This window comes from Glossina fuscipes, unplaced genomic scaffold (assembly GCF_014805625.2).
Source record: "Glossina fuscipes isolate IAEA_lab_2018 unplaced genomic scaffold, Yale_Gfus_2 27, whole genome shotgun sequence".
NCBI classification, from domain to species: domain Eukaryota; kingdom Metazoa; phylum Arthropoda; class Insecta; order Diptera; family Glossinidae; genus Glossina; species Glossina fuscipes.
The window spans coordinates 7158914-7186877 of NW_023998422.1; the positions used below are offsets into that span (position 1 = coordinate 7158914).

General features: G+C 35.3%; 2 protein-coding genes across 10 annotated transcripts in view; one reads left to right on the plus strand and one right to left on the minus strand.

Annotated features, from left to right (window-relative positions):
* LOC119635977 (muscarinic acetylcholine receptor DM1-like) overlaps nucleotides 1-3268 on the plus strand; it is a 44327-nt gene extending 41059 nt beyond the window's left edge. For 5 of the 9 annotated variants that reach the window (XM_038031037.1, XM_038031039.1, XM_038031041.1 and 2 more), the window contains one exon: nucleotides 281-3268. In XM_038031037.1, coding sequence (XP_037886965.1) covers nucleotides 281-1118 — 838 coding nt within the window. In that variant the 3' untranslated portion in view covers nucleotides 1119-3268. The remainder of the gene's footprint in view (nucleotides 1-280) is intronic. The other 4 variants (XM_038031033.1, XM_038031032.1, XM_038031034.1 and 1 more) reach the window with 1 other exon arrangement.
* Nucleotides 3269-13197: 9929 nt separating this feature from the next.
* Nucleotides 13198-18255, minus strand: LOC119635833. Its single transcript, XM_038030841.1, has 2 exons — nucleotides 13833-18255; nucleotides 13198-13778 (listed from the first exon to the last, which is right to left on the minus strand). Exons 1-2 carry the CDS (start codon nucleotides 18253-18255, stop codon nucleotides 13198-13200), a joined length of 5004 nt encoding a protein of 1667 aa, XP_037886769.1.
* Nucleotides 18256-27964: the final 9709 nt, after the last annotated feature.

Below are 27964 nucleotides of genomic sequence, written 5' to 3' on the forward strand. Positions count from 1 at the left end.
TAGAGAGAGAGAGAGAGAGAGAGAGAGAGAGAGAGAGAGAGAGAGAGAGAGAGAGAGAGAGAGAGAGAGAGAGAGAGAGTGAGAGAGAGGGGGGGGGAGAGAGAGAGAGAGAGAGGGAGAGAGAGAGCATGATTATTTGCCATATCTTTAAGACGATAGATATTCAAAACAGGCCCCAAGGCGAAGAAAACATTCTTTGTTTTACTTACTTTCTTACTTACCAAGTTTTAACGACTCGCTGATTGAAATGTAATAGAATTTTCAACTTACTTTACTGCAGGTGTACGTCAAATAATATAATGCGTGATACGTATTCGCTTGGTGGCAGCGTTAGTGGTGTTCGTCCACCGAGCATATTATTGCCTGATATTTCACCAACGCCACTTAGACCACCGCTAACACCAGTATCTCAAATGAAAGACATAACAACGGTATCGGGGCCAAGGGAAACGCGTTCATTGCCGAGCAACAATAAAGTTGCTACACGATCTATTAGTCAAGAGTCCGTTTACACGATTCTTATACGATTACCACCGGATGGAGCCAGTGCTGGTAACGGCGTCGAAACCGCACCCTCGATCAAAATGATACACGAGGATACATCATTGCCAGCCGCTGCCGGCACCAACACCACCAATATATTACCTAGAAGACCGTTACCATCACGAGATTCCGAATATAGTTTGCCGATCGGGCGGCGTATGTCGCATGCGCCGACCGATGTTCGTATACCACTGAACGCGAAAGTAATACCGAAGCAAATGGGAAAAGCTGCACAAATAACCGGCAAAAATATTGCTAAAAAGAAGAAGAAATCGCAAGAAAAACGTCAAGAATCCAAGGCGGCCAAAACGCTATCTGCAATATTGTTAAGTTTCATTATCACGTGGACACCGTACAACATATTAGTATTAATAAAACCGTTAACCACCTGTTCGGATTGCATACCCAGCGAGCTGTGGGAATTCTTCTACGCGCTCTGCTACATCAATTCAACAATTAACCCGGTTTGTTATGCCCTATGTAACGCCACGTTTCGTCGTACTTATATACGCATTTTAACCTGTAAATGGCATTCACGTAACCGTGAAGGGATGACCAGAGGCGTTTACAACTGAGTTCGTTTATTCATTTCAAAGGTTTCGTATGCATTTTCTTTATTACAACAACCAAATATAACCATATATATAAAAGTGTATGTAAAATATTATGAACGTACAAATATGAGAATCAATGAGCATCAGCATCATGAGCAAATTTATTCATCCCCAGAAGTATATGTCTCTTTAAGCTTTTCATCAATTTAAATGGAAAAAGAAGATGGAAGAAAAGCGGTACAGGCTCTGTTAGACAAACAACATTCAGGTAAAATTATTCCCCGGCCATACTGCATTAAAAGGTAGCGTATAAAAATTTCAATTAAGGCAAACTTTAGCTACTTATCCCTTACAAGGAGGAAGGGATATATAAATTAAAAAAAAGAAACGTTATGATAGTCGGGATTATCGGGTAATCGGGTTTATTTTGCATCGAACATTTTCTTTCATTAAATCTTCAATCTAAACTTTCTGGCGTAAACAGCCATGGACAAATAAATAGCCTACACTTCATCATGAATATAAACACGAAGTATTAGCCCGATTCCCGTTGTCTTACCGGGCAATGGTTTTCCAAGTGATGGCTATCGTTTTTATTAGGATCGTTTTTCTGTCCGTGCAGTCCAACCTACTGTACATTCAAAACAGCGTTCACTAAAAACGGTTGGATTATCTTTCTCCTAACGATCGCATTTTTCTTCTTTTTTTGTTTTCATCGACCAGCCACTCAGGTGTTATCCCCTTTACGTGTGGACACGCTGGTGATCAGAAGGAATTATAGTAAGAGAGGGGTGAAGAAAGACATTTATGTTTATGATTCGAGAGCTGGACTTGTAAGTCAAGACATTAGCAAAGGTAGGAAAGATCACAGCTGGTAAGCTTTTCCAAAGACGAGCAGTACGGTGAAAGAACGACGAGTCTCGGTTATGTGTGGTGCGGTATGATGGTAACAAATAAAAGGTCTTGTTAAGCAGAATAGGGCAAGGTAAGGGTTCAATGCTTTCACATTGGATATAGAGCTTCTTATAACAATGCCCTCAATGTCTATGGCAACTAAGAGGACTTGGAGAATAAAATGTCACGATCTAATTGCCACCACACTACATTGAATATAGCGATCGCAATAAAGTGGTTGATTATGTTTTTCTCAACAATACCTTTAGTAGGAGCATCAAATAGGAGGTCTTGGAGAGTAGATTGGACTGTGTAAAATTAATTGGAAAGGAACTTTATGAAGATTTTTGGGAAATGGATAATTCATTCCGCTTGTACGCGCGGGGTCGGCTGCAAAATAAATTATATAAAAATTGTCATTGAAGTGAACTATAAAGTGTGGAAAACATAAACACTTTTCCCTTTTTCGGTGTGACTACAGATAAAAGGTTGGGGCGGTCTAGGAAAAATCCAATCAAAAATATCAAATATCAAAAACCGGCCAGTGTCTTTTGGGGCTATCTAACTGAATACGTATGATAGGCTTCGCTTTGCTGGGTTTTATCAGAAATATGGAGGCACGGCTCATGCAAATAGTAAGTCACCGGTTGAAAGAAATGTTCACTAGAAGTAAGCGCAAACTTGTTTAGTTTGTTGCGCAAGACCTTCTGACTAAAAGCGAAACTAATGCTGACCAACTATCTACGGTTCGATAAATTCTAAACTAAAAAGATAACTTGATGGGAGGTCTCGCTTTAAAGAAGACGTTGGGAAGATCCGTGATCACAAGCCTAAACCATTTGTATTCAAGATCACTGCTTAAGCACGAGCAGGAGTGGAATTAATGGCAAGAATGTTTTGTTATCAACCCAACCATAAGATACCACGAGTGTCTTCGTAAAATGAACTGATAGGCTATTACTCTTCTCTTTCCTTCCCCCTATTTGTTGAACATAAATGGACCAAGCATAGTTACGTTACTTATAGTGTTCACTTTAATGACATGAAGTACTGATACGAATATGAAGTTCATAGGCGAGACATAAACAGATCTATGGGGAAAGTTGGTCTGTTTTAGATAATTCCTAAGAAATGTTTCAAAACGCATATGTGCTTGAAATTATTGTTCTACATACGCTTATTCATATTTATTCATAGATCGAGTAAGTAATAGATGACATGTTGCTGGTTGCTCGGTAAATATTTGTATGATTACATAATTTTTATTTAAAAAAGAAAACAAAAAAAAAAAAAATGTATTTATATTTAAACCATCATCGGATGCATCATATGAAAGCAATATATACTGGACGATGAACGTAGCGTATTTAACGGCCTATATACGAGTATAAGTAGTAGAAGAAAATGCTTCACATAATAATCGATTATTGTATATTCGGTAGTGATCCTATTATGCGTAGGTGTATGTGAAGAATGGGATAATTGTAATAATTTTTGGTAATTTTTTTTATTTTTTTTTTTTTATTATTAATTTGTTAAACATATATTCTAACTGTAATGAAACAATATAAACTATTTATGCTAAATTTGTTTTTGTACTTTTTTAACCCAAACAGTTGTATATGTGTATTAAAATAACCAATGAATCAATCAATAAATTGTAAATGCAATAAATCGCATATAAATGTTATTGTTTCGTAAATGCATTTACGATGTTACGCTTATTTTACAGCTTACATCGGAAAGCTAATGAAATGCAATGAAATCGTTGCTATCGTTGCGATTAACCGACAATCATTTGTTGAGTTTTTTATTAACAGCGGATTGCACTAAGTAAGTAATAAAACCCAGGAGCAGATTCACACTCAAATGATATGAATAAAGTTTGACATTAAAAATGCTTTTTTTTTTCTTTGCCGAAGTAAGCATAGAAAATCAATAAAAAAAAAAGTAAGCCACCGCCAATGGTTAAATATCCTAAACGACCCTATTCATATGGAATAATGGTCCGATGTTGACCATTTTCAATAGTGTTCGGATTAGGGCACAAAATACGTCAGTCTATCAAGTTTAATCAAAATGTTTGAAAGGTTGAGAGACGGACGGACGGACGGACAGATATGCATATTAACAGTTTTATCGCAAGTCTATTTGGGTGCTGCGTACATACGCACAAACTTAACATACGTTTGCATCTCAAGTGGTATAGGGTATAGGAAGTTGTGCTCCAGTAAACCGGGTAAACTTTTGTCTAAAGCATTTCTATGTGAAGGAGTTCTTTCCCCATTTTCTTCATCAAGATCACAAATGTGGAAATGTTATTCAATTTTCAGTCCAAATTCCCCATAATATTATCATGTTCATCTTGGAATTATTCTTTTCCTTATTTGTATGTCTTAACTAGGTTTTGTTGGTCAAAGCTTTTAACTTTCTTGCCCAGCTTCGTAAAGAATCATTGTAAAATGGCTCGCTTTCATTTGATCAGTTAGTAGTCAATGTAGACTGTTGCAGCTTGTTCAGTGAAAATAATGCGACGGCATCCCTCTCGAGCTTAATTGCCATGTGGGCAAGACTTTGCTTTCCTTATTAGCCAGATAATTGACTCGAAAGTGCGTCTAAATTCTAGTAACTATTTTGTGACCAAAAATCATCTTATGACCTAATGACCTGATTAAGAGTCCGCACCATGTAAAGTTAACGGGCGTCGGGCTTTGGTTTTTTAAACGACCGCATGGGTCTCTTGCGTACCAGATAAATTTTCAAAATATTAGCATCTGCTACAGATTAATACCAGAATATGATCGAATGGAATCGTGGTAATAAAAAGACATCTCGGAAAAGAGCAAGTACGAGAATGGTTCAAACGCCTATCTTTGGGAGAAAAAATGAAAAAATTTGGTTGTTTTTTGAGGTTGTTTGAGTTTGTTCTCATTTATTCAGGCGTTCAGGTAAATAAATCGCGGCTATTTTTTACCTTATGGTCTTAACCGATCACGGAATGTTTTTGCCAACTTTCAGTTTGCTATCGTCATTTTTGCCACTGTAGTGATTCTACGAAAAATTCTGGTTTGCTGGCTTGAAAGAGGCACGTGCATAATGCAGGTAGTTCTAGTGTTAATAGTCAAAGCTAATCTAAACATAAATACGTTATTATTATTATTATTATTATTATAAACGAGCAGGGCAGACATTTTATTAATTCAGTGCACATAGAAGTGTTCATCTATGCAGAAGGTTTTGCAGGTCACCTAACGATTTTAAAGTGCGAAGCTTTGTAAAATTTGATTAGACTTTGGTATAGGTATTAATAATAACATGCGTGATGCACGTATATGTATGTGTGTAAATAAATAATTATGTATATAAATACGTTTGTATATATTCATGATATACATAAACTGAAATTTTCGGTTAGCTATGTACGAACATAGAGTCAGTCGTCAGTTACATTTATAAAGTATTGCAAATAAACAGAAATACAAACAAGCAAACAAACAGTATATATTCATACAAACAATCAATGCAATGTACATACATACATACATACATACATTCATATCTATCAAATGCAACGTGTATCTGCAAGACATACGTACACATAAACATAATCGTATGTAAGACGACTGGAGTGAAATGTCTTGAGACATGCGAGTATTCAATGTCCGATACTGACTGAAATAGCTCAGTTTTTCATTTCGGATGACAACGATAATGATGACGAAATCAATGATGAGAACAGACACAGTGTGCCTTATTGTTCTTGCATCTGCTGATATGTGTGTAGATACTGGGATACCTTAGCATCATGTTACGTGCGCTGAATAGCATAATCAGCAGCTCGTTTAAGGTGCAGTGTCCGAACGACTGCAACATACCGATATCTATACAGTATAGTACAAAATAAAACGTAAAAATAAAGGCACTTACGTTGCTGTTCGTATGTACGTACGAACTGAAGTGTATACCTAAGGTACGTAAATAATGTCTCTTTGTGATTAAAATTCTGAAATTATATGTACGGTGAGGAGTACGTTTTTTTTTTTTTTTTTTTATTTTTTTTTATATATATTTTTTATATATATATATATATATATATATATATATATATTATTTTCATACTGTGGCAAATTTGCGAGTCTTGCGTTGTATTCCTGTGAGATATGGAGTTTCGTTTGGGGTTACTGATCTCATTTTGAAGAGATTTTTATTTTTTTTATTTTTATGGATCAATTATGATCTAGTTTTACAGAAAATACACTTTGATCAAAAGAGGGTCTTTACGCGAAGGAAATTCTTCTTCATCGTTAATGAACAGCTAGCTTATGTTTAGACAAAGTATTTTAAATCGGAACTTTTTCAATGTAACAAGACATAGTCTTAGTCTAGTGGTAGATGATATTATATTATGTTATGTTACATTGCTTACTTTTTCCAAAACTGCTCATGGCCTAAGGGTATATTAAATTTGTATTTGTATTTGTATTTGTAAAAAATCAATTTCTGAATCAATTTCAGCATGTCTGTCCGTCTGTCCATCTTATTTTCTTGTGTTTAACCTACATGTCGGAAAATTTTAAGAAATGCCGACACGTTTTCTCTCATGGACGAGGGCTTTCGAAAATGGTTCGAATGCAAGGCCTTTTTCGAGCATTTGTAATATAAGGCCTAATTTTGAAAAGTCATTGCATGAATATCCGGAGGATGATGTAGAATATTTAATAGTGAGCTGTTGCTCACTATAGCGTATTTACTTGCTATTGCATAGCTTCGATCACCAAAGTAAGAATTTATTCGATCCAGTTCTGCCGAGAAATTCTATGCATCAACATAGTTATCGTAATAAACGTTAAGAAAAGTAATAAAATGAAGTTATTTTTTATTACACGAGCGTCGTTAACCAGCTACTATTTTAATATAGATATCATCTCCATGTTGAGGGAATAAAATCTTTTTCAAATTTTTTTCTTGCATTTTTTGCCAATTATTATTCAAATGCGACAGTCTTTAAAATCATAACTTTTCTCCTAAAATGTCTTTGGCGTCACTAGGTTTACACGCCTTCAGTCATCAAGCAACGGACTTTTCTTTTCTCATACACTTGTATGCAATAGATGCACAAAGCAAATATCAGTTTAACTATATTTTCAAGAGATTAATAGTAATCCTAGTAGGCCTATATGGGCGTGGTCCAATCGCATTCTTATTATGGAACTTGGAAAGTGTTAAGTCACCATAACTGTAGTGGTGTCATATTTCCCAGAGACTTATGTAATCTCCGTCCGTACGCCATCGAGCACCTTCACGTTAACCCTTTAAGGCAGGGACCTAGGTAAACATCCTCTCTTGCTCTTTGTTTTTCTTCTTTTTTTTTTAACGATAATTTAAGTTTTTCAAAAATTCATGCAGCTTGTTCTTCTTCTTTCCCCTCATAAATTTGTATGTACTTCCCATGAGCTCTTGGATTGCGTGTTTCAATCCACTTTTCATAAACATCTAAGGATTTTCGTTGTCTCCTTTGAATGGAAATTTTCAATCCAATGTTTTCGGTTGCAACTGTTGAAAGCATTTGAACATTTCCCACTATCGCTATATACAACTTGGTCCGACTAGTATGGGGAAAAAACACAGCACCGAAAGAATTGAAGAATAATTTGAAATCAAGTACGTTTGACATTGTAAGGAATTGCAGGGAGAGCGAAATGAGCGAACTACAGTATTTCCTGAGACGGGCGTTCAAAGATGATACTTTGAGACGAACACTATTTTGAAATCAACAAGAACGAGCCAATGAAATAAGGGAGTTTTATGGAAATTTCAACTTTTATAATCTGACGTGGTGAATAAGTATTGAGCTGAGACAGCTTACTCTCGTGACAATAAGTATTCATATATTCCTATAAAGTTTTCACAGCAACGTTATCTTGTACAAGTTTGCAAATTATCGAGGAAAAGAGTTTGGAATTTGGTTTCTGTTTTGCTATTTTTGAAACAAGAATACGTCTGACGATCTTTTCACACTACTCCTTTCAATTTAGAACTATAAGGATTCTAAGGGAAGTATTCTACACCGTTTAACGAAAGCGTCTTTCCTCGAGCAAACATTCTGCCTTGATAGGCTTTTGTAAATCGAACACAAATACCAGACTAAAGCCTGATATTTGATTAACCCTCTTACCAGGTACATTTCCAGCTAAATGAAGCTAATTTAATTGATAACATTGCCAGATAAATCCTATTGAATCTATTTTGGGTTTGAAGGCCAAATAAATTGAAAGTTCAGTTCCTTTCCAAATGTTCCCGTTTAGGTAAATGCATTCGGCTTGCGTTCTATCGGAACATTGTCCATAAAAAATCATCAATGTGAAAAAATATTGCTCGTAGTGCCTTAATTAAATGGTCAGGTGATCTGTGCGGTATTTTTATTTGCGATAACAATCTATCTTGTCCACAGCCATACTCTTTGTAAACTTTCTACGGAACTTCAAGAGGTAGTATAAGGCGAAAAGTCTATGACTACCATAGTTGCAACCAAACAATTCTCCCACAATTAAAGAGAGATAAAATATTGCTTTGCATGTTAAAAGCATTCCTTTCAGAGTTTGTGTTTTTTTCACGTTAATCAGATGTACTTGAGACGTATGCAAAACTTTAATTGGGACATGAGTATAAGAGATCAGTTCCATTTAGAATTTTAAGCGTCAGTATTTAGCGAGTAAATCCAAGTAAATAATTACATTTCTCAAGGCGCTCACAATAAGTAAAAATTTATCTACTATCGATTATCTCTAAAAGCGCTTTACATACATCTTCATCTCTCGATAATACCCTATGCAGTCGTTGAGGCAAAATATTAAACAGTATGCGTAAGTTTGATATACGACAAGTAAAAATCAAATCTTATTTCATTTATTTAGTGAATTTTCTTTTACGCTTAAACTTTATCCCATAGCACGTCATAGTCCAATAGATAACATTTTTATTCTAAAAGTAATAAGAAGAAGAAAATTTACATATATATGAAATTAATGTAAGTATTCCTTACCCTTTATTTTATCCAATACTGTAAATTTCATATAGTATTCGTGTATGTATGATAAGTTTAATGCAATCGATGACGTTGCTGAAGAAAACTATAAAACGAATCGCTTGTTTCGCAGATTTTCCTTGCAATTTCGCTTTAAGTACGGTGACATGCACGCATATAAAAAACGTAAACGTAGACACACACACACACATACAATGACTTTGGAAATCATCAACTGATCAGTCAAACTAAACAAAAAAAAAAAATAAATAAATAAAAAACAAAAAAAAACCGAGAAAGAAAAGAAAAAGTGAAGAAAAAACAAAAAGGGAGCAAAAAATCAAAAGAAATAAAAAAATAATCAAATATATATATATATATATGTGTGCATGTATAAACCACATATTGCACGTATGTGCATACATATGAACAACAAAGATAAACTGGTACAAATGTAAAAATTTTAAGTATAAAACTATTGTGAGTTTTTCAGATTTTTAGATTTGATTTGTGAAAACGCTTTTGTTGTTGCTGCATATTACATACGCACACACACGAATATATACATATATACATATATATATATATATATATATATATATATATATATATATATATATATCTGTGTGTGTGTATGTGTATAAATATATATGTATATATATATATATATAAAATTTCAAGCACACACGTACCATAGTTGCTGATAAACTTACATACATATCTACGTAAATACTTGCACACACATAGATATGTATTTATATTTACAGTGTTGACATTCTGTTGCCTCAGGAACTCAATTTCAAAACTGCAAATCGAAATAACTTTGTCAGCAAGCAGTAGCATGCGTACATTTATTATGCTTGATAGTGGACGTGATCGTCAGTCGATCGTTCCTATATGAAACAGTGTCGAGTAAAAAGAATCGCTTCACATATTTTCACACAAGGACACAATAAATTTATTAAAGGTGTTTTTTTTTTTTTCTTTCTTTTTTATCTGCGAAGAGCATTATGAAAAGAATCAATAGAGATGTACATGTCCGTCTGCCTGGCTACAATATTCATCGATTCGTTAACGTCACCTTTAAGATTTTAAAATTCTGTTCAGAAAAAGAAACAAAACTGTGTATATTCTATATTCTACCATGGTGACCGGTCATTAGTCAGAAGACGCAACAGTTTGTTTTCTTGTCATAGTTTTTGTGACTTTTTATCAGTTCTCGTATTGCGAAAGAGTAGTCACAAGGCAATGAGCACAATTTCGTTCGGCAATTAGAACTCTGTAGAAAAACGAAAAGTGGAAATCGCCTTTTTTTGCCTTTTTTTAAAACAGAGCTAGGCATGATGATCATGGCTATCGCGGGTGGGTGGATAAACTTCCGATATATTGATGAAAAATTTTACTTCCGACAAAGACTTTCAATAATAGGCACGAGGCTTCACTCCTCTGACATCTGCAAAGATTGCATTGCCAAGACGTACGCTTATCACTAGACACTAGAAAGAGCTCTGAATAGCTCGTAACTACTCTTGGGATTAGCGTAAAGTTGTTTGAAATAATAGAAAAGCCGAGTCATTCAATTTTTCTTCATTTAGTTTTTCCCATTTTTCGAAACTTTTTTTTTGTATATTTAACAAAAAGTGTAAGTAGTTCTTCCAGTGCCTCTTCCATCTTCTATTTTCATCTTGTATGAAATAAATGAAATAAATCGCATTCTTCAGCTAAACAGAGACACAATTAAGCCGAGAGTGACAAATGCACTCACGACGATAACAATTTTTTATGCCAAGATGACCCTGAAGTGTATTTTTCGATTCTACCAAAGATTTGACTAAATTCGTTCATCTTTCCATGTTCGTGCAAACGATTGCATTTGCATATATACCAAGATATATAACCGTTCGTAACATATATAAAATTGCTCTATTTCCAGAGGATCCATTGAATCCTCTATAAATCTTTCAATTTCTTTGTGGCTAAAATTTTTTTAAAGAAATAATTTGGATAATGTACGTATTAGACTCGCCTAAGATCGCATTAATGCATCAAAAGATGCTCCTCTCGGTGCGTACTCATTTAAATAATATTGTGACTGGCACGAAAAAAAATGAAGTAATTTTTTTTTTTCACAACACTGTATGTTATCTATGTAATTATGTATATGGGGCTATGTGGGGACATATAAATAAATGCACACACATGCACGCACGTGTAAGAACAGTTCGATGCGAACAGTCAATACATTTTGCTAACAACGTTGATTTTTGTATGATTGTTTATATCCATCATTTAAAAGATAGAGGGAGTGCATGTGTGTGCACTAAGTTGGTTAGTTTCTGGATAACAATCAAAAGCAAGCGAATGGAGCTCTTCCGACTATATATACATATATATATATATATATATAAAATTGAATATCTGTATCGGTTCAATCATGTTTCCTTAACTATACATTTCACAAGGATTCTCAACTACGTTCCAAAAATTCGATCATAAGAACGCTTCCCTTCTAAGACAATAAAATGACTCTGCCATGCGAATAGCAAAACCGAAGCTACTTTCTTTTATTATTTTCTAAGAAAATATTAAACTTTTAAGAGATGAAAGTCCATAAATTCATGTCAGTTAATTAAGTCACACTATTGCTGAGCCATAACTTACTCCAATTATCGAACATTAGGTTTTACATATTCCAGACTGATCGATATTAGTATTCGTGCTATTAGTCGACCTATAGTCAGGCTTGATAAGATGTCTATTTTAAAAAAATCATATGTTGCTTTTGAATGTCATTACTTTTCATGCTTTTTAGTATGTGTAAGATTGCGATATGGTTGACCTTTTCTTTGTAAAACATGAAATGCTTTTCGCTTTGGCAAAAAAGAAACACAAAGAATAATAGAAACAAAAGAACATTAAAATCTTAAGCAGCACAGGGTCTTAAAAAGAATTGCTTGTGATCAAAGAAGTGCTTGTTTATGAAAAGAAGCCAGAACTTTTTTAAGAAGAACCCGGCATTACCCATGAAAACAAAAATAACTTAAGGTTTGAGAGATGACTTTTTCCTTTCTTTATACTGTTCTTTCTTATCTATCATTTCTTCATTACTTTCATTTTTTATCAGTCACGCATTTTATTTTTCCTGCATTTATTTCTTCTACCTTCTTTGAGACCTTCTTCTTACTTATTGTGTTTGCATCGACAAGAAGAAATACTGCTTGGAAGAGGAGCGTGAACGAAAACGAGGAAGGCCTATAGTACTCCTTAAAGTAGTGTTGCACGGGTAATCCTACCACTGTCATGAATTTCTTATCCGGACGAACGTCTCATCAATTTGCATCCAGCAAGCATTACTTACCTTCATGGTAACTGTTACTCGAATAGTACAGTGGACTCACAAATTTTAAGAAAATAACTTCAGGATGCATGGCTACCGTTCCTGGTGAGGTAAACAGGAAAAGAAATGCCCAAATTAAATCGGAGGCTGAAAGCAAATATAAAGAGGTTGCTTCCGTCTTAAATAAATAAAGCCAAGCAAAAGCAAACCGCATCAGAACTGTTAGCTAAACTTTTAGGTCACAAATAAAGACCCAGTGAGCGCAGCTGGTGACCTAAGCCTTAGTGAGTTGATTTTAGATATGAAAATAGACCGAGTGTAGCAGTTAAAGGAACAAGAAGTTTACCGATGGAAAAAACGGACGGCAAGGCGTTTAAATAGCATTGAAAAGTGAAGCCGAAGTATGTACAGACAACGTCCATTTTTTCGACATGAAATCTATGGGTATTTTCGACTAACCGCATAGCAATTTAAAATCATTGCCAGGTATATATTAAGAACATGTTTTCACTCTCAACAGCATTCACTGAAACTGCAAACTTCACCAGGTTTATTGTGCAAAAATGTCCCAAATGTGACAAAAGAAAGAGAGGAAAAGAAAAAATCTTAACACATTTATTAAATGAGGAGTTTCTGTGCCAAATAGGTAGGTCCAAGTGAAAACTATAAATTTAGGACAACTGCACTACATATAAGATGAAAGTGTGAAAACAAATAAAAATTTTGTATCGCGTTGCGTAACATGGAATAGTTGTTCATAACGAGAAATTTTTCATAAGTCAATCCTCGCCTTTTTTAAGGCCAAATGCAAACGCCAAATCGATTTATAAAACATTGCACTCCACTTATATAACGTCAACGTACATTTTGGGGTTGCCAGCGATGTGTTCTTCCATGATAATTCTCTTCCTTTTCTGCCACTGTTCCAGCTTTGTCATCACCTCCGGTATAATTGTTTGCACTGCTAAGCGATCCACTTCAGGACCATCACGGAGTTCAACTTGTGTCTTAAAGTTGTAATTAGGAGTATAACCGTTTAATTTAAGGAAATGATCGAAATAGAATGGTACGATTTGTCTTTGTATATTGTCAACATGGGCGATACTTTCGCGTACATCCGTCATTTGCATTACTTCATCTTCTCCATGGAATGCGCGGAAGAAAAATTTGGTACGCTCGGATACTTTTGGTTTGGGTTCTTCAATAAGTTTGCGGCGCTTTTTAATAATATAGCGCGGCGGCTTGGCAATTACTTTCGGTTTTTCATAGGGTGGCTGTAAATTCTTGACAACGTTCTTCATTTCCGACTCTATGCGTCGCTCAATGTGATAGGCCTGATAGGACTGCTTCTCGCGATAGGCTCGTTCAGTACGCAAATTATTTTCAATTTTATGACTTACGTCCATTGGGATATTTTCGAATTTGGCTACAATATGGTAAACAAATTAAATTGTCATTATCTTCCATTCAAGGAACTTACCTATTAACTCCATAACAACATCGGATATCATGGCCACCATATCGATTGGCTGTAACTCCTGTTCACCGGTTCCTCTCATGTTCGGTGGCACTACTTCACGCCAAACTTCCCATATAACAGCTCGATCCTTGTTCGCAGTTTCATTATTAAAAGAAAGAGCAATCGGTTCACCTAGAAAGTTGACAGTGCGGGTTCGCAGCCAACTGGCGCGATCTTCCATGAAGTACAATTTTGCACATTTCCGGTCAACATATTCTTCTTTTTCTGTTAAATCATCTACGCACCACTCCTGAAACGTTTCCAGACGATGCTGCAATTCTGTGTGTATGGCCAACGTAAAATGCATTTCCAAAAGCAGAACAAATGTTTTTACCTTCAAATGTTCAATGCCTCGAAGAAAGCTATCAGCATTTGGAAATACGATCAAATTTGGATATTTATTCGCCAAATATACATTTTCATAGAAAGCTTTAATGGCCCAAGCGTCGTCTTTTTCGCGTACTCGCATATTGACTGTACTACGTTTACTGATCGATTCTTCGTAATTCTCCAATTCTATACATTCGCCGTTCTCATCCTTTTTAATATGTATCCAATCATGTTCTAGACGCCATTCCTGGTCGGCCATCAGGTAATGAAAATTTTGTAGCATTATGCAAGTTATCCAATGGCCCTCGATAAACACAATGTCCATATTGAGGATTACGGATTGACGTTCTAACTCTCGAAACTCCGCTTTTAGACGATCTGTTTGATCGTAATAGGATTTCACCTTATAAACCACTCCCATTGAGGCTTCGTATTCACGTTTGCCCCATTTGGCAAAAAGTTTTTTGTAAAGTATATTTACTCTTTGCATGTCGGCCCAGTGTTGTTCATTTAAACGATCATAGATTTTAGTTCGTACAATTTGTCCTTGTATTAGCATGCATTCAAACTTGAGACGAAGTGCGTCTTTAATAAAAGTATGACTTGATTTAAACTTGTACATTTTAATAGGCGGGCGGTTTTTCAGTTCATCCACATAGTTTTCGTCAATATCGGTGGCTACAACACCCTTGTATTTGTTTTCGCCACGGCCAAGCAGTTTTTCTCGCACATCTTCAACAGGAACCTCCAAACGGAGACGTAAACCATTCTTAAGTCGTGTATTGAATGTAAAGAAGCTGTCTTTGGGTGTTATTAGTTCCGCTTGAGCTTTTTTTTGACCTGAAAATGGCAAAACTACCCACGGATTGGTACCTTCTTTACTCACATCTATAGGTTCTGCTTTAAATCGCGAACGATGCAATTCTTCAAATGGAACTAACGATTTTCGTATATAATCCAAAGGTATCTTCTCTTTGCCCTCCATAAGCAGAAAACTTCCGCTGTCGTTGGTGAAATTTGTGCATTCTGAACTGCTTAATGATGTCAAACAAGTCTCGATACTTTGTAGGTCTTCTTCCAATTCACGTATCAACGCTACTCTATCCACGAATAAACGCTCACCAGCGTCCTCTGATTTCTTATTATCTTGTACGACTGTTTTGATATCATGTAAAAATTGCAAATATTCCTGTCGCCCCGGATAGTCCAAGCTTTTTAGTTCTTGGGAATCACGGCTCCGGAATACTTTGTCTTTTAAGTCGCACACGTCTTTGTGTTTGATACGGTCCAGAACATCGGTTTTTTTTTTACTGCTTTGATTATGTTCAGCAATTAAACGACTTATATCCCACTTTGGTAAAGTCAAGTCCATGCTGACATATGCATTGCAAGGTGGATTCGCCATATCAAAAGTTTCTGCTGTGCCATTTTCGTCCTTCTCTTTCGTCTTTGTAATTTCAGGTCTCACCACTTTCGCTTTGTAATGAACGTCCACGCGCTTAATCTGTGTGGGATCCCAATGGTCGTGATGGTGACGAACATTAAATAGATCAGTAAACGGCCGCTTGCTTAAAGCAACGTTAGCATAGTTAATATGATCTTGTGGTAGGTGAGACATATGTGGAACGTTGGTCGTTTGAACGACATCATCAAATATTTCCGAGGGTACTCGTAAGTTTTCATAGTCTCGCCTACGTCTGGGATGTTGTCTAAGTGTGGGTTCGCGATATTTCGGTGCTGGCATATTGGTTCGCAATCTTATTGGTCTTATCTTAGCGAGAAATTTTTCTCTTTCTACTTTGCGCTGCACTTCATCCATTTCGGCATCATAATCAGGCTCACGTTCGGGTACCCATTCCGAATCAGAGCTGCTCTCTGAATTTTCGCATTTAGTTTGAAGACTTGATTTCCTGACAAACTTGCAAGGAATGCCCAAAAGTTTTAGTCGCTTCTCCTTAATATCCATTTGGCGTCGTCTCTCTATCTCGGCCTTAGCTTGTATATATTCAGCCGTTGTTTTTAAACCTAAATGTCGTGTATTCAAATCTGGTAAAGGTCCTTTAATTTGCGCCAATCTTTTAGCCACATCACCAAAACGATAACTAATTAAATCGAATTTCTTCACGCGGTAACGTAATCGCGGTTTAATAAATTTCAAACTCTTGCGTATTACACGCTCGTAATGCCGTCCCAAGGGCTTATCACGAAATTCCTTGATAGCGCTCTGTTTGACTACGGGCACTTTCATACCGTATTTCGGCGGGAAAAGATCCAAATTGGGATCATCGGGGCTTCGCAATTTCTGTATACCTACATCAACATCCACCCTAACCTTTTCCTTTTTCGGAACCAATTCACCTAACCATTGTTCGCGGGTAATGCAGCCTTTCTCTTTGCGGATGCCTTGCTGCTTTTCGCGCTGATGAAATTTACCTCTTACCGTATCACCCAACTTAAAGTGAAAGCCACGCAATTTAAAAACATTGCCCTCCTTTCCAACTACCATATCATCTTCGTCATCAGATGATTGCTCGGTGAGTCTAGACACGTGTGAAAGTGCGCTGTCACTGCTAATTTCCAAATCAGCCTCAGGATAATTTTTTTCTTTGCCTACATACTGTATATAAAAATCTCGCTTGACACGGGCTTCATCTCGTAGCATGCGATCGTGCGCTTTAAGATCGCGTTTAAAAATTTTCGTTTCTCGTATGGTGTGTGGAAATATGCGTCGTTGTACCTCTGGCTTTTTCAGCAGCATTTCTGTTTTGAAACTGCGTTCAATCGCATTTTCGATTTGATCCTTGAACGACCGAAAGTTCCTTTCGGCCAATGTCATACCATACTGTTTTCCCTCTTTTGCCTTCTTGTGCTCGTCTTTTTCTTCATTTTTCAACATTCTTTGCCTATTCTTCAAATACAAATCCTTATATCGTTCGCTCCGCCGTTCTCTTTCTTGTTTTACTAGCATTTTATTGTAGGGCTTATCGCCAGCTCGAAAAAGTTTTCCTAACTTAAAAGGCTCCTCACTGACCGGAGGAGGTGGGACCACATTTCGATCACGTACAGCGTATCGGGGAGGTATATCTAACCGTTGCCGATGCAATTCATGTTCCACCCGCTCTGCTGTCTCCTCCTTTACACGTTTACGTTCTAAATGTCGACATACGCGTCGATAGTTTCGCTGATTTTGCAAGTCTTGCTCATCTTTCTGATAGGTATTTGCATAGTCTAAGCCCTGGAAATCCAAATTTAAGGGATTTTCTAAATCGATCACCTCGCATACAAAAGATTCGGAAGATTCAGAAGCCGCAGCAACGCAAACGTTTTGCGCATGTTTAACCATTTTGGTGAGAGCATCGAATTCTTTCTTCTTTGAGTACGCTTTAGTACGTAAGACATCTGGATTGACTAAACAATGAACCTTACGCGGATCTTGAGTCAAAAAAAATTTTTGTTTCGGCAATGACATTTTAGACAGAAGCTCATAGTTATGAGGACAAGTACCAACAAACTTTCTAGGTGCTCCAGCTACAAAGCTTTCTTTGCAAGGACGCTTCCACTCGGGACCATGAAAATCTTCAGGTTTGTGCGAACTTTTGTGTTCGGTATCGATCATGGCTTCGGAAGTCAATTTGTTGCGCTTGGTCTCAGTAGTCGAATGATGAGGGGTTGTTAGAGTCTCAGATCTAATGTCGACGGATTTTATCGACGAAGAGCCACAACTTTTGGCCCGAAATTTTTTCGGCACGGAAAGAATCATATGGTCAAAATGTGAATTTGTCGAAGTAGATAAATCAATGCCGCGAATTTTTTGCCCATGGTCCGACTTTGAACTTATTTTCTCAAATGCCTCCTTCTGTTCCTTCTGATGAACTATGAAAACGCCTTTCGATTCACATGTTGTCGGGAAATGCAAATTTTGGATAGATACTGTTTGCTCCGAAGCACGTTCAGACCTGGAGACATCGCTAGATTTCGGACCTGATTTCGGCGGCATTGTTGTAGTCGTCTTTGGCGATATTTTCGACGTAGGCTGAATGGAAGGTTGTTGCATTCTTCTACTTATTAATAACAGCTACCGGCGAAGTAATTTTATTTTGTTAATTGAAAAAAAAATATCTGCCCTTACGAAATGGATAACCATTAAATATTTTCTGTTTGAAGTAAATCATTTTTATTGAAGTTTATATCAATTGGAAGGCGAGAAAATTTTGAAACAAGTGGATTATGTGCAGAGTCGGTGTTTTTGCGGAAAGAAGCAAATTCATTGCGAGATGAATGGAATTGTGTTCTGCAAATCGAAATTAATTTGAAAATTAAAAATATTTCAATTAAGTTAATCAATCAATCATCAAAAGTTCTCATCCTAATAAGAATCGCGAAGAAACATACATCAGTGAGTCGCGGAAAAGATTACTGATTCTGGTAGTGGCAATAAGGCTAGGCAAAGGGAGTAATTCAATCTATATATAGCCCTAAACACAATGATGTATATCACGTATATGTTATATATGTATAATATATATACACATGTATATAAACAAAGCTAGAAAAATCATAAAAGTCAAGTCAATCATTTCATCGCCGAAATATCGAAAATTAACACATTTCGACTTGGGACAATTTTCATCGATTCTCCATCGATTATCACGTCATTGCATCCTTGAATATGAAGCGCATCAAAAAAACTTTGCTTATATATAAGGTGGGCAGCAGCAGTTTGCAAAGCTAAAGTGAAATTTTGTATCCGATTTGCGATTGTTTTCAGCCTTCTCAGTTCATGATATGCTGCATACATGACCGATATGTTGCCGAAAAATGCATTTTATCTTGTCTCCACCATATGTTGTTCATACGTTTGCAAGGCCAAACAGTAAGCGCTCATGTCGTCCATATATTTGATAATTTCTAGCATTCGAAGCAAGTATTAAATGAAGTAAATTCTGATTCTACATAATCTTGACGTATATTTCGGTCCACACTTCTTTCTACTCGGGTTTAGAAGAATTCATATTGTTTTGTCTAAACTCTTTACGTTATATAAAACTATGATCAGAACGTGTGTGAATGTATTTCCATTTAACTGGCGCGGTCTTATCTAACGTAGTCTTTTTTTTTATTACTTTTGTGACGCTCTAGCTAAAATCTGTGATCTGCGCGAATATGTTTAGTGGAAGTGGAGTTTTTGGGTCAGCTTAATGGCTTCAATCGAATCGATAGCACGCCCCTACAAGAATATTTCAAGTATCGACAACAGCCGGAATTTTATGGATTGTGAAATGGGGAACGAGCTAAATTTCTGGTCAATAATTCTTGAGGCGTCAACACTGACAAAAAAGTTGTATTATCGTCATACAGAAGTACAGAGATGTTGCTTGTTATCACAAGTTTTTAACGCGACATTCACAGAAGACTTAATTACCATCTTGATCAGAGTAGCAAAAAAAATTCTTATCTAACAAGAGCTTCGATTGTTCTTCTAGCAAGACATTTCATCAGACACATACCGCCCGGGTACGAATGGATAGAAGTTACTAGAACGGCAGCTTTGAAAAGGTGAAAATATGCAAAGGGTGGCCACCATTTCAAACTGGAGCTATCCAATAGGTGATATGAAGAACTTAGTGGCGTTTCATCCATGTCTCCTTATAACACTTCTGGTTGATGTTTAATAAAAAACTTGGCCCTATAATGAAAATTAAATGGAGATGGAACGTGAATGAAGTTATCTTTGTAATCAAAAGTATCATATCAACAGTAGTGTGGTTTTACGCGTAAAAGTGACTTGGGATGAAAAAAAGGAGGATCTACGTGATCTGAATGTATAATTAGACGGAGCTGGTCAGTTACATCAGTTCAAAAATGGGGAGCAAACTTACGAATATCTTTAAAGATCAAATACCGGACAAGTTATAATTTTATTACGTATTTTACAGACAAAAGGATAAGATAACGTAGGCTATTGAATGAACGGGTCTGGCCGAGTTTTCTGTCCACTCTCTGCCTTATCAAAATGTATAAATATCTATACAAATGTGTGCGTGTGTTTATGTGCGTGCAAGGCTTTTGTACCTCATATCGCTATAACGATGCTCTTTAAGTAAGTTTCAATAAGATCGTACAAATGCGACATACACACGTACATATATATACATACATACGTAAATACATATATACATATTCTCCAATACATACTTTCTGTTAACCCACAATGAGGAAGCATCGACTTCATCATGATCAGGCATTTGATGTACGTTGTTGCTGCTCTCGTTGTTGTTGCTGTTATTATTATTGTCGTTCTTGTTGTTGGGCTTTTTTATGCGGACTTTATGGTTGCTACTGCTTTTTGTCTAAACATAAAATCGACAACAGAAATAGTGGCATTTCTACGAGTATCAATCTTCAAATCCATCAGACTAACAATAGACAGTCATACCATCAACCGGCCAAAGAATAACAAACACACAAATCTCACAAACAGGTACAGACCTCTTTAACAGTCGCAACAGGAACGCACATTTACACGCAAACTTACCTATACATACATGTAAATAGATGTATATGTATATACACATATATACATAAATATATGTACATATGTATATATATATATATATATATATATATATATATTTATATCAATATGTGTAAGCACATATCTCATTCCAGATGAGTGATGCGTGGGATAATTCTGTTCTAATTTGTTGCATTTGCTATCAATGCGATGTCGTCAATCGAGAAAAAATGCAGCAACAAAAATTTTACTTAAACTTACACTGAAGCCACTCTTTGAAAAATAATTTAAGAATAAAAACATTTTTATAACTTAATGCATACAATTGTATGTATGTATGCATGTAACGTTACTCATGTTGTCGTTGATATTCATGTTTATGCGATATTTTGATTTATTTGTTTATATAAGTGAATTAAGGATCGCTATGGTATGCTATTTAAGAATTTTCTTTTAATGCCATCCTTCCGACTGATTACTTTTAACGCGATCACTGTCGCTGCCGTACTTGCAATTCTAAATCCTGATAACTCCGCGATATATATTTTTATTTCATTAGCGAGCGAGAAAATCAAAAATACAAAGATTTATTCTAAGGTGAACAAAAGCGGAAAATGGAAATTATTTTTGGTATTTGACATTTCGATCTGAGCTTTTAACTAAACGTTTTATAGACATTTGACTGGTGTCTGGCTAATCAAGCGGAATACTTTTTAAGAATTTAAAAGTTCCAAAAAGGTGATAGTGAGGGAGTGAGGGTTCAATGGTATTTATAAAATAAAACCTATCATTGGCTTATCTCATACGCTTTACCTCATCTAACTGCCTTTTCATCATTAAAGAACAACAAAAAGAAAAAGTAAATAGAGAAAGGCAACTTATCTGCAATATATTCGTTTTTTAGGTGTTTAGGTCGCCTGAGTGGCCGAGTAGGCAAGAGTCTCGACTAGAAACTCTCAGTGGCCGTGGATTCAAATCTCAATTGCGGTAGAGTTGTGCTAGGTGATGCTAGTGCTTTAAGATTTTAATCTTAGAATTTATTATCTGGCTAAATTGATAATAATAATAATAATAATAATAATAGGTGTAAATCAAGATATGTAGTCATGTAGAAGAAGAAGAAGAAGGAATATGTTCCATATAACTTGACTTTACGAATCTGAACGAGTAGTAACCAATTGAAAGTCAATTATATCTCCAAAATTGCAAGATTTACGTCATTATTGGATTCTCAGATTGATGACATTCGGCCTCGTAAAGTAAAACTCACTTAGGAAACGTTAGTGGCAACTGAATGACTGGAATAAGCTACGATCCTCGTTATTGTCAGTATTGACATTATTCCTTTTAATTAATCCTGATGATTAATCGTGTGCTCGTGTGCTGACTTTTTATTCTCAAGAGATGACTCCTTTGTGCATAGTTGTCTTTTCCACAAGAAATTCATATTGGGCCTAAAAAATGAAGGAAGCGCTAATTAGCAATAATCGAAAATTCTTTGAATAAACCACCTTTTTATATATGTCGCTTGAAATTATCTCCGGGAAGTTAGTTTTGCACCTAACCCTGCAATTGTTTTGTAAGTACAAAAATTTTGACCTTGAGATGTTTTTTTTAATTTTTATCTATTTTTATAATAATATCCTCTCTGGCTTCTTCCAGTAGCAATAAGTATGCAAGCTGTACAGTTGAAGGACAAACTTAAACAAATATATTTTAGTTGCAAAATATTCCTTTAAATGTTATTTGATCGATTTTTGCTGATCCTATGAACTATTTGTATCAGCGTGCTCGGTCTGCATAATTTCTTCAACCTAGACCGCTTGTTGTGCAAGTGCAAGCGCAAGTAAGTTTGTGCTGATGCCCACAACACGCAGAAGGACTTGAGGTAGACCCGTCTTTTTTAATATCTATTGATTCAGAATCACTTGCTCGATTGTTTTAAGCTTACCTTCCCGTCTGTCCATCTCATTTTATTGTAGTTCACATCAACGCTGAAATTCTTCAGATATTTTAATGAAATTTGATACACTGACGTATTTTAGCCCAAGGACGAAACCAGTTGAGAATGGTTCGGAATGGACTACCTTTTTAACGATTTGCGTCATAACGTCTTATTTTAAATAGTCGTTATATGAATAACGCTCGGCTGTTGAAAATTATGTAATGGTGGAACGTGGTCAATAAGTCGTCATATAAATAACTGCAACGTGGTATAGAGTATCTGTCCATGGACCGTCGCCCATTGTTGTGTTTTTATTTGTTAGGCCATCTGTTGGGTTAGTCCTAGAAAATGTTTACGCAATATTAAGATCAAAACCACTTACAGGCTGAGACTTTCATATTCCTCTCTAATTATTTACGTTTTGCATGCTTCTCTTAAATATTCCCATTAAACCCTAGTATAAAACTTGTTAGGAATTGAAAGCTATTATATAAGTGTAAGGGAAGACATTCAGTTTGTTGCATCCAATTTCGCGGTCAAGACCTTTCGCACGAGAGACGTAAGGATGGTTTGACAAACGGATGTAATTAAATCGATTCAGAAAATTAAACATATATGGTATATAGTTTATGGAGTGTTTGCGGCGTTAAAGAGCCGTAGTTAAATATGGTACCGTTCCATACTTCGATGGTAGATACAAAAAAAAAAAAAAAAAAAAAAAGCCCACAGAAAATACAGAAAAGGGAGCATCTTTGATCGCCCCGTCCTAATAAAACGTAATAGGAAATGCACACAAGATAGTTTTCTCTCAATGTCCTCTAAAGACTTTTCCTTCTTTTACAAGCAATAAGTATTGTGTCAAAATAGTATAAGGACTTATTAGCTGAAAAAATAATCTAAACCGATAGATTTTTTTTGAATTAATACAAGTACAAGGTAGCTCCATGACCACCTGTTGGTTGCAAATTTCAACACATGTTTGCTTTAGCTGCTCTCGTAAGCGTCTGTCGTTGCATGTTATGGAGAAACTGAACAATTGACGCGAAGTTTCATGTCAGAAGAGCTTAAGGAGTATTGTGAAATAGTTCGCGACTATTTTCTCCTGAGTCAAAAGAGAATGCCATTCAACTATCAAAAATTCCATAAAATCTATATTGATAAGTTATATTATTTATGTTCGGCATTATATTATTATTATTATTCGTGAATGCTTTTCGTGGCAATTCGGTTAATGTTTCGAATAAATAGCAGTTGAAGCAATTTAATTCTCTAATTATTCTCATTTGTGCAATTAAATAAATGAAAGTGTTTTGTTTTCATTTGCAGATAGTTCCCGGTACTATTTTGACATGGTTGAATAATAAAATAACTAACTACCGTTTTCTACGTATAAAAATTAAAATTATTTCATATACAGACAGACTCTTTTAGATCGTTTTTTATGTATTCACGTAGGCACTTCATATTTCTTCACATCTACGTAGATGGTGTGAATGTATTCTGTAGCAAAGGACGTCGAAGAAAAGAAAGACTTTTCATGTTATATGTGTGTGCATATGTATGCATGTAGACGGAAAAAACATTTCCTATAAAGTTTACAATACAATTGTACATATGTTTACAGGTATGCATAGGTATGTATGCATATACATAGGTATGCAGCTATGTATACACATCTAACGAATTAGTGACACTATTTTCCTTTAACATATAATTAAACATATAAGGTAAACATATTTATACATAAATACATAAATGTATACATACGTACGTACATATCTATTTATATATATATACACAAATAACATATATATATATATATATATATGGATATTATCTGTATATACATATATATGTACACATATCTATTCTATGCGTATATATATATATATATATATATATATATCTATATAGATATGTGTAGTTTTATATATGTGTCTGTACGAACAAAGTGTGTTAAAGATGTTTTTAACAATTGTTGCAACGTCAACTTGTCTAGCGTATTCCTCTATCTATTGGATACGTTTTGTCTGCCAGTTATAATAAGTACATCAACGCAAGGAATCCGTTCTTCTTGGGAAAGTTTGAAATTTTCCACATATATATGTACAATTAGATGTGTGTAAACATTTATATATATATATATATATATCATCCTTCAAATCTATACCTAAGCGAAGCATTTATACAAATGCTGTTATCATGTGCATAAAATATTAACATGAATAACCGGAAATAATTGCGACATACATTGCATCGGGAAAATTTTGATTTTCTTAATATTTATTGCAAAAAAAACAACAAAAAAAAGGACACAAGAATAAATTCTTTTGAAAAGCAATCCTAAAAGATTAAATTCAAAACAAGCCAGTCATCTACAATCGACGATCAACAATTGTTGTGATTGTTTATCATGACAAAAAACAACAACAACAACAACAACAGCAAAAAGAAAAAACAAACTCGCAACCAATCAACCATTTTCCAGTAACAATAAATTTCTTTTTAGAACTTGTTCAACAACTATTTCTTACAACAATTGCAAAAAAAGATCTTTATTGATTTTTCCCGTGTGTAGGAAGATGTGAACTTGAGTTAGTCTCAACTTTTTTAATACAATATTTGTTTTTCATATATTAGATAATAACAATGTGCAAGAATCTAATTATTCTACATAAAGTGTTCAATTTTGACACGATTTGATTGCATTGAGAAGACATTCTTTGTTTTATAAAATATTTTCCAATCACTTAGTACTTTTACAAGATATATCGTATGTTTTATTACTATTGTAAGTGATTTGATAGATTTTATCGTAAAGGAAATTACAATAATTGTAAAATTGTAGATCTTCATAGACGAGTTTTTAGATAACCAAACAACGAATACTCTCCTAATAGGGTTGTCAACGTAACCTCATCAATCGATGGATGGCTTTTTTAATGCAGTCTTTTCGAGACGAAAATCCGCTCAACCATTCAATGCCTTGCAATAGTTCTCAATTTGCTTTAGAGGAAAAAAAAACGCTACCATAGTTTTATCGATAGTGAAGTGCTTTCACATCATTTCAATTGAACTAAGCTAAGCTAAGATTGTGATCAGGGCAACGGAATAGATTCATTATGATCAAAGCAAAGAGAAATCACCGCGTACATATATACATTACAATCAAGGTCAAGGCCAGCTGCCAATTGATCAGAAAATATTGCTCATCGCTTAATATTCTAATCAAGTTGTTGTCACCTTTCAATTGAGCAAGCTCCCGTTACAATTCCCAGCTATGCCAGCAGAGCCAAGCCATGGAATCATATTTCAAAGCTACATCGTCTTAACGGCCATAACTAGAACACAGCCTGTATAAGTGGATATAGGAAAGAAAATCGTGCAAGTATTGCCTGTAAGAAATATGAATCTCACTCTTATTTGAAAGGTATCCGGTTTTTAAAAAAATTCTGCAACGATTGAAGGGATTCTTGGTATTATGTATTTTTTACATCAAAGCAACGTAAAATTACCTATGGAAGTGTTTCCATGGCAACAAGTAACTAGTAATGGGGGTACTAGTAGGTGTTGTAATATTTTATTGGGTATCCTATGATTGCCTTTTAATCTCCCATTAATAGAAATTTGTGGCTTAGAAAAACTTGTTTTCTATTTGTAATCATAGATGAATATTTTTCAAGTTCGTAGGCGGACACATAAATGTAAAATAACTGTTAACAAATTCATATGATTTTTCGAAGCAATCAATCTTCAAACAAACTGTTACAAGTTACAATGATTTTAGTGACACTACACAGCGAATTGAGATTCTTTTCACAACGAATTATGTCACTAGAACAACTGCAGGTTATCAACTGGTGGCCAGAATGTCATGAAATTTTGATTTAATTCATTTTAAGGTTGATACTATGTGCGGCAATAGTTGCTTTAATTTATCCTATAACCTAATAGTCCAAGAAATAGATCAGGTCATAGGTCATTGACTACAAATGACCACTAGTCTTAGGTAAGCTGTTAAGATAAGCCAGGATTTTTATCATCCTCTAAATATTATATAATTGTTTCACATCGTAGCGATTGTAGGTCTCATGGCAATTGCTGTTATCCTAACAATTCTCAATAGGCAAGAAATTTACATTCATCTAAGAGCAAATTTGCATACCAATCGCTTCGAGCAAATATTGAATCTGAATGCAAGCATCAAAATATTTTTGAAACAAATCAATATAAAACTAAGTAAATATGTTTCGTATATTTATTGTTTGCTATTCATTACCTCATTGTGCATACAAGCATCTATGATTTTTGGCCAAAGAATTCATTCAAAGGCTTTTCGATACTAAGGGAAGTACTGACATTGACATTAATAAAGTAGTTAGAATGCGATATCGTTTGGCAAATAAATCGAAAACTGAAAGCCACTTTGTTAAATTATCTGAAAATGCATTCAGTAAGTTTTTTATTTGGGCTGCAATTAAAGTTTTGCGAGATTCTCATGATAGGGCTTTACTAATACGTTACCATATTGAACATTATTGCGGCTTCATCATGTCAAAATATTATTTCTGTAGCTTGGAGTTTAATCCAACGGATTATAATTGCAAAGTAAAAAAAAAGTCATTAGCATGAATTATTGTCCTGGCCATTGAATCAAGACGAAACATAGGAAATGGGTGAAAGACGATAATCCGAGGAGAACGATTGCTCGATGTGTGCTCGTTTAACTCGTGATGCCTTTGTGCTTATTCGAATCAATTAATTAGAGTGTATTGCAGTCTACTTCAAATATCCATTTTTCGAAGGAATATCCTGTATATGTATTCATGAACCCTTTCTCTATACATCGGTGACGAGATGGTACTAGAAATGCAGAGGAGCTCCATCAACAAATATCTCATCTTTTTCTTGTATTTGAATTTTTAGGAAAGTTTGCGGATTAGAGAAGCAAAGGCTTGGTAGCCCCTTATCTGTTCTCCCGATAGTTTCTGCTTGTTCGTTACAAAAATTTATGACAATGGTGTTATAGGTGTGAGGTAGACCCCGCTTGTGTATGCCCTTCAATGATGGGCTTTGCTTACTTACTTACACGGGAGCGGCACGAAGGGCTTGACTATGGAGTTGTGATGGGATTGATCCATAGAAATGCAGAGATATTGCATTGGCTTAATCTTGATCTGAAGAGATGACATGATATGTTAACTGCATGCTACCGCTTCGGTACCATTGTACGAGAAAATGTCTTCAACGGGGCAATGGATGCCATGCAATATCCATTCCTTAGACTATCGGTGAACGTGAAGT

Coding starts and splice junctions, on each gene's coding strand:
- LOC119635833 (XM_038030841.1), bottom strand. CDS start 18,255: ATGCAACAACCTTCCATTCAGCCTACGTCGAAAATATCGCCAAAGACG. Junction 13,779..13,832: donor TGTTGTTATGGAGTTAATAG/GTAAGTTCCTTG, acceptor ACCATATTGTAG/CCAAATTCGAAAATATCCCA.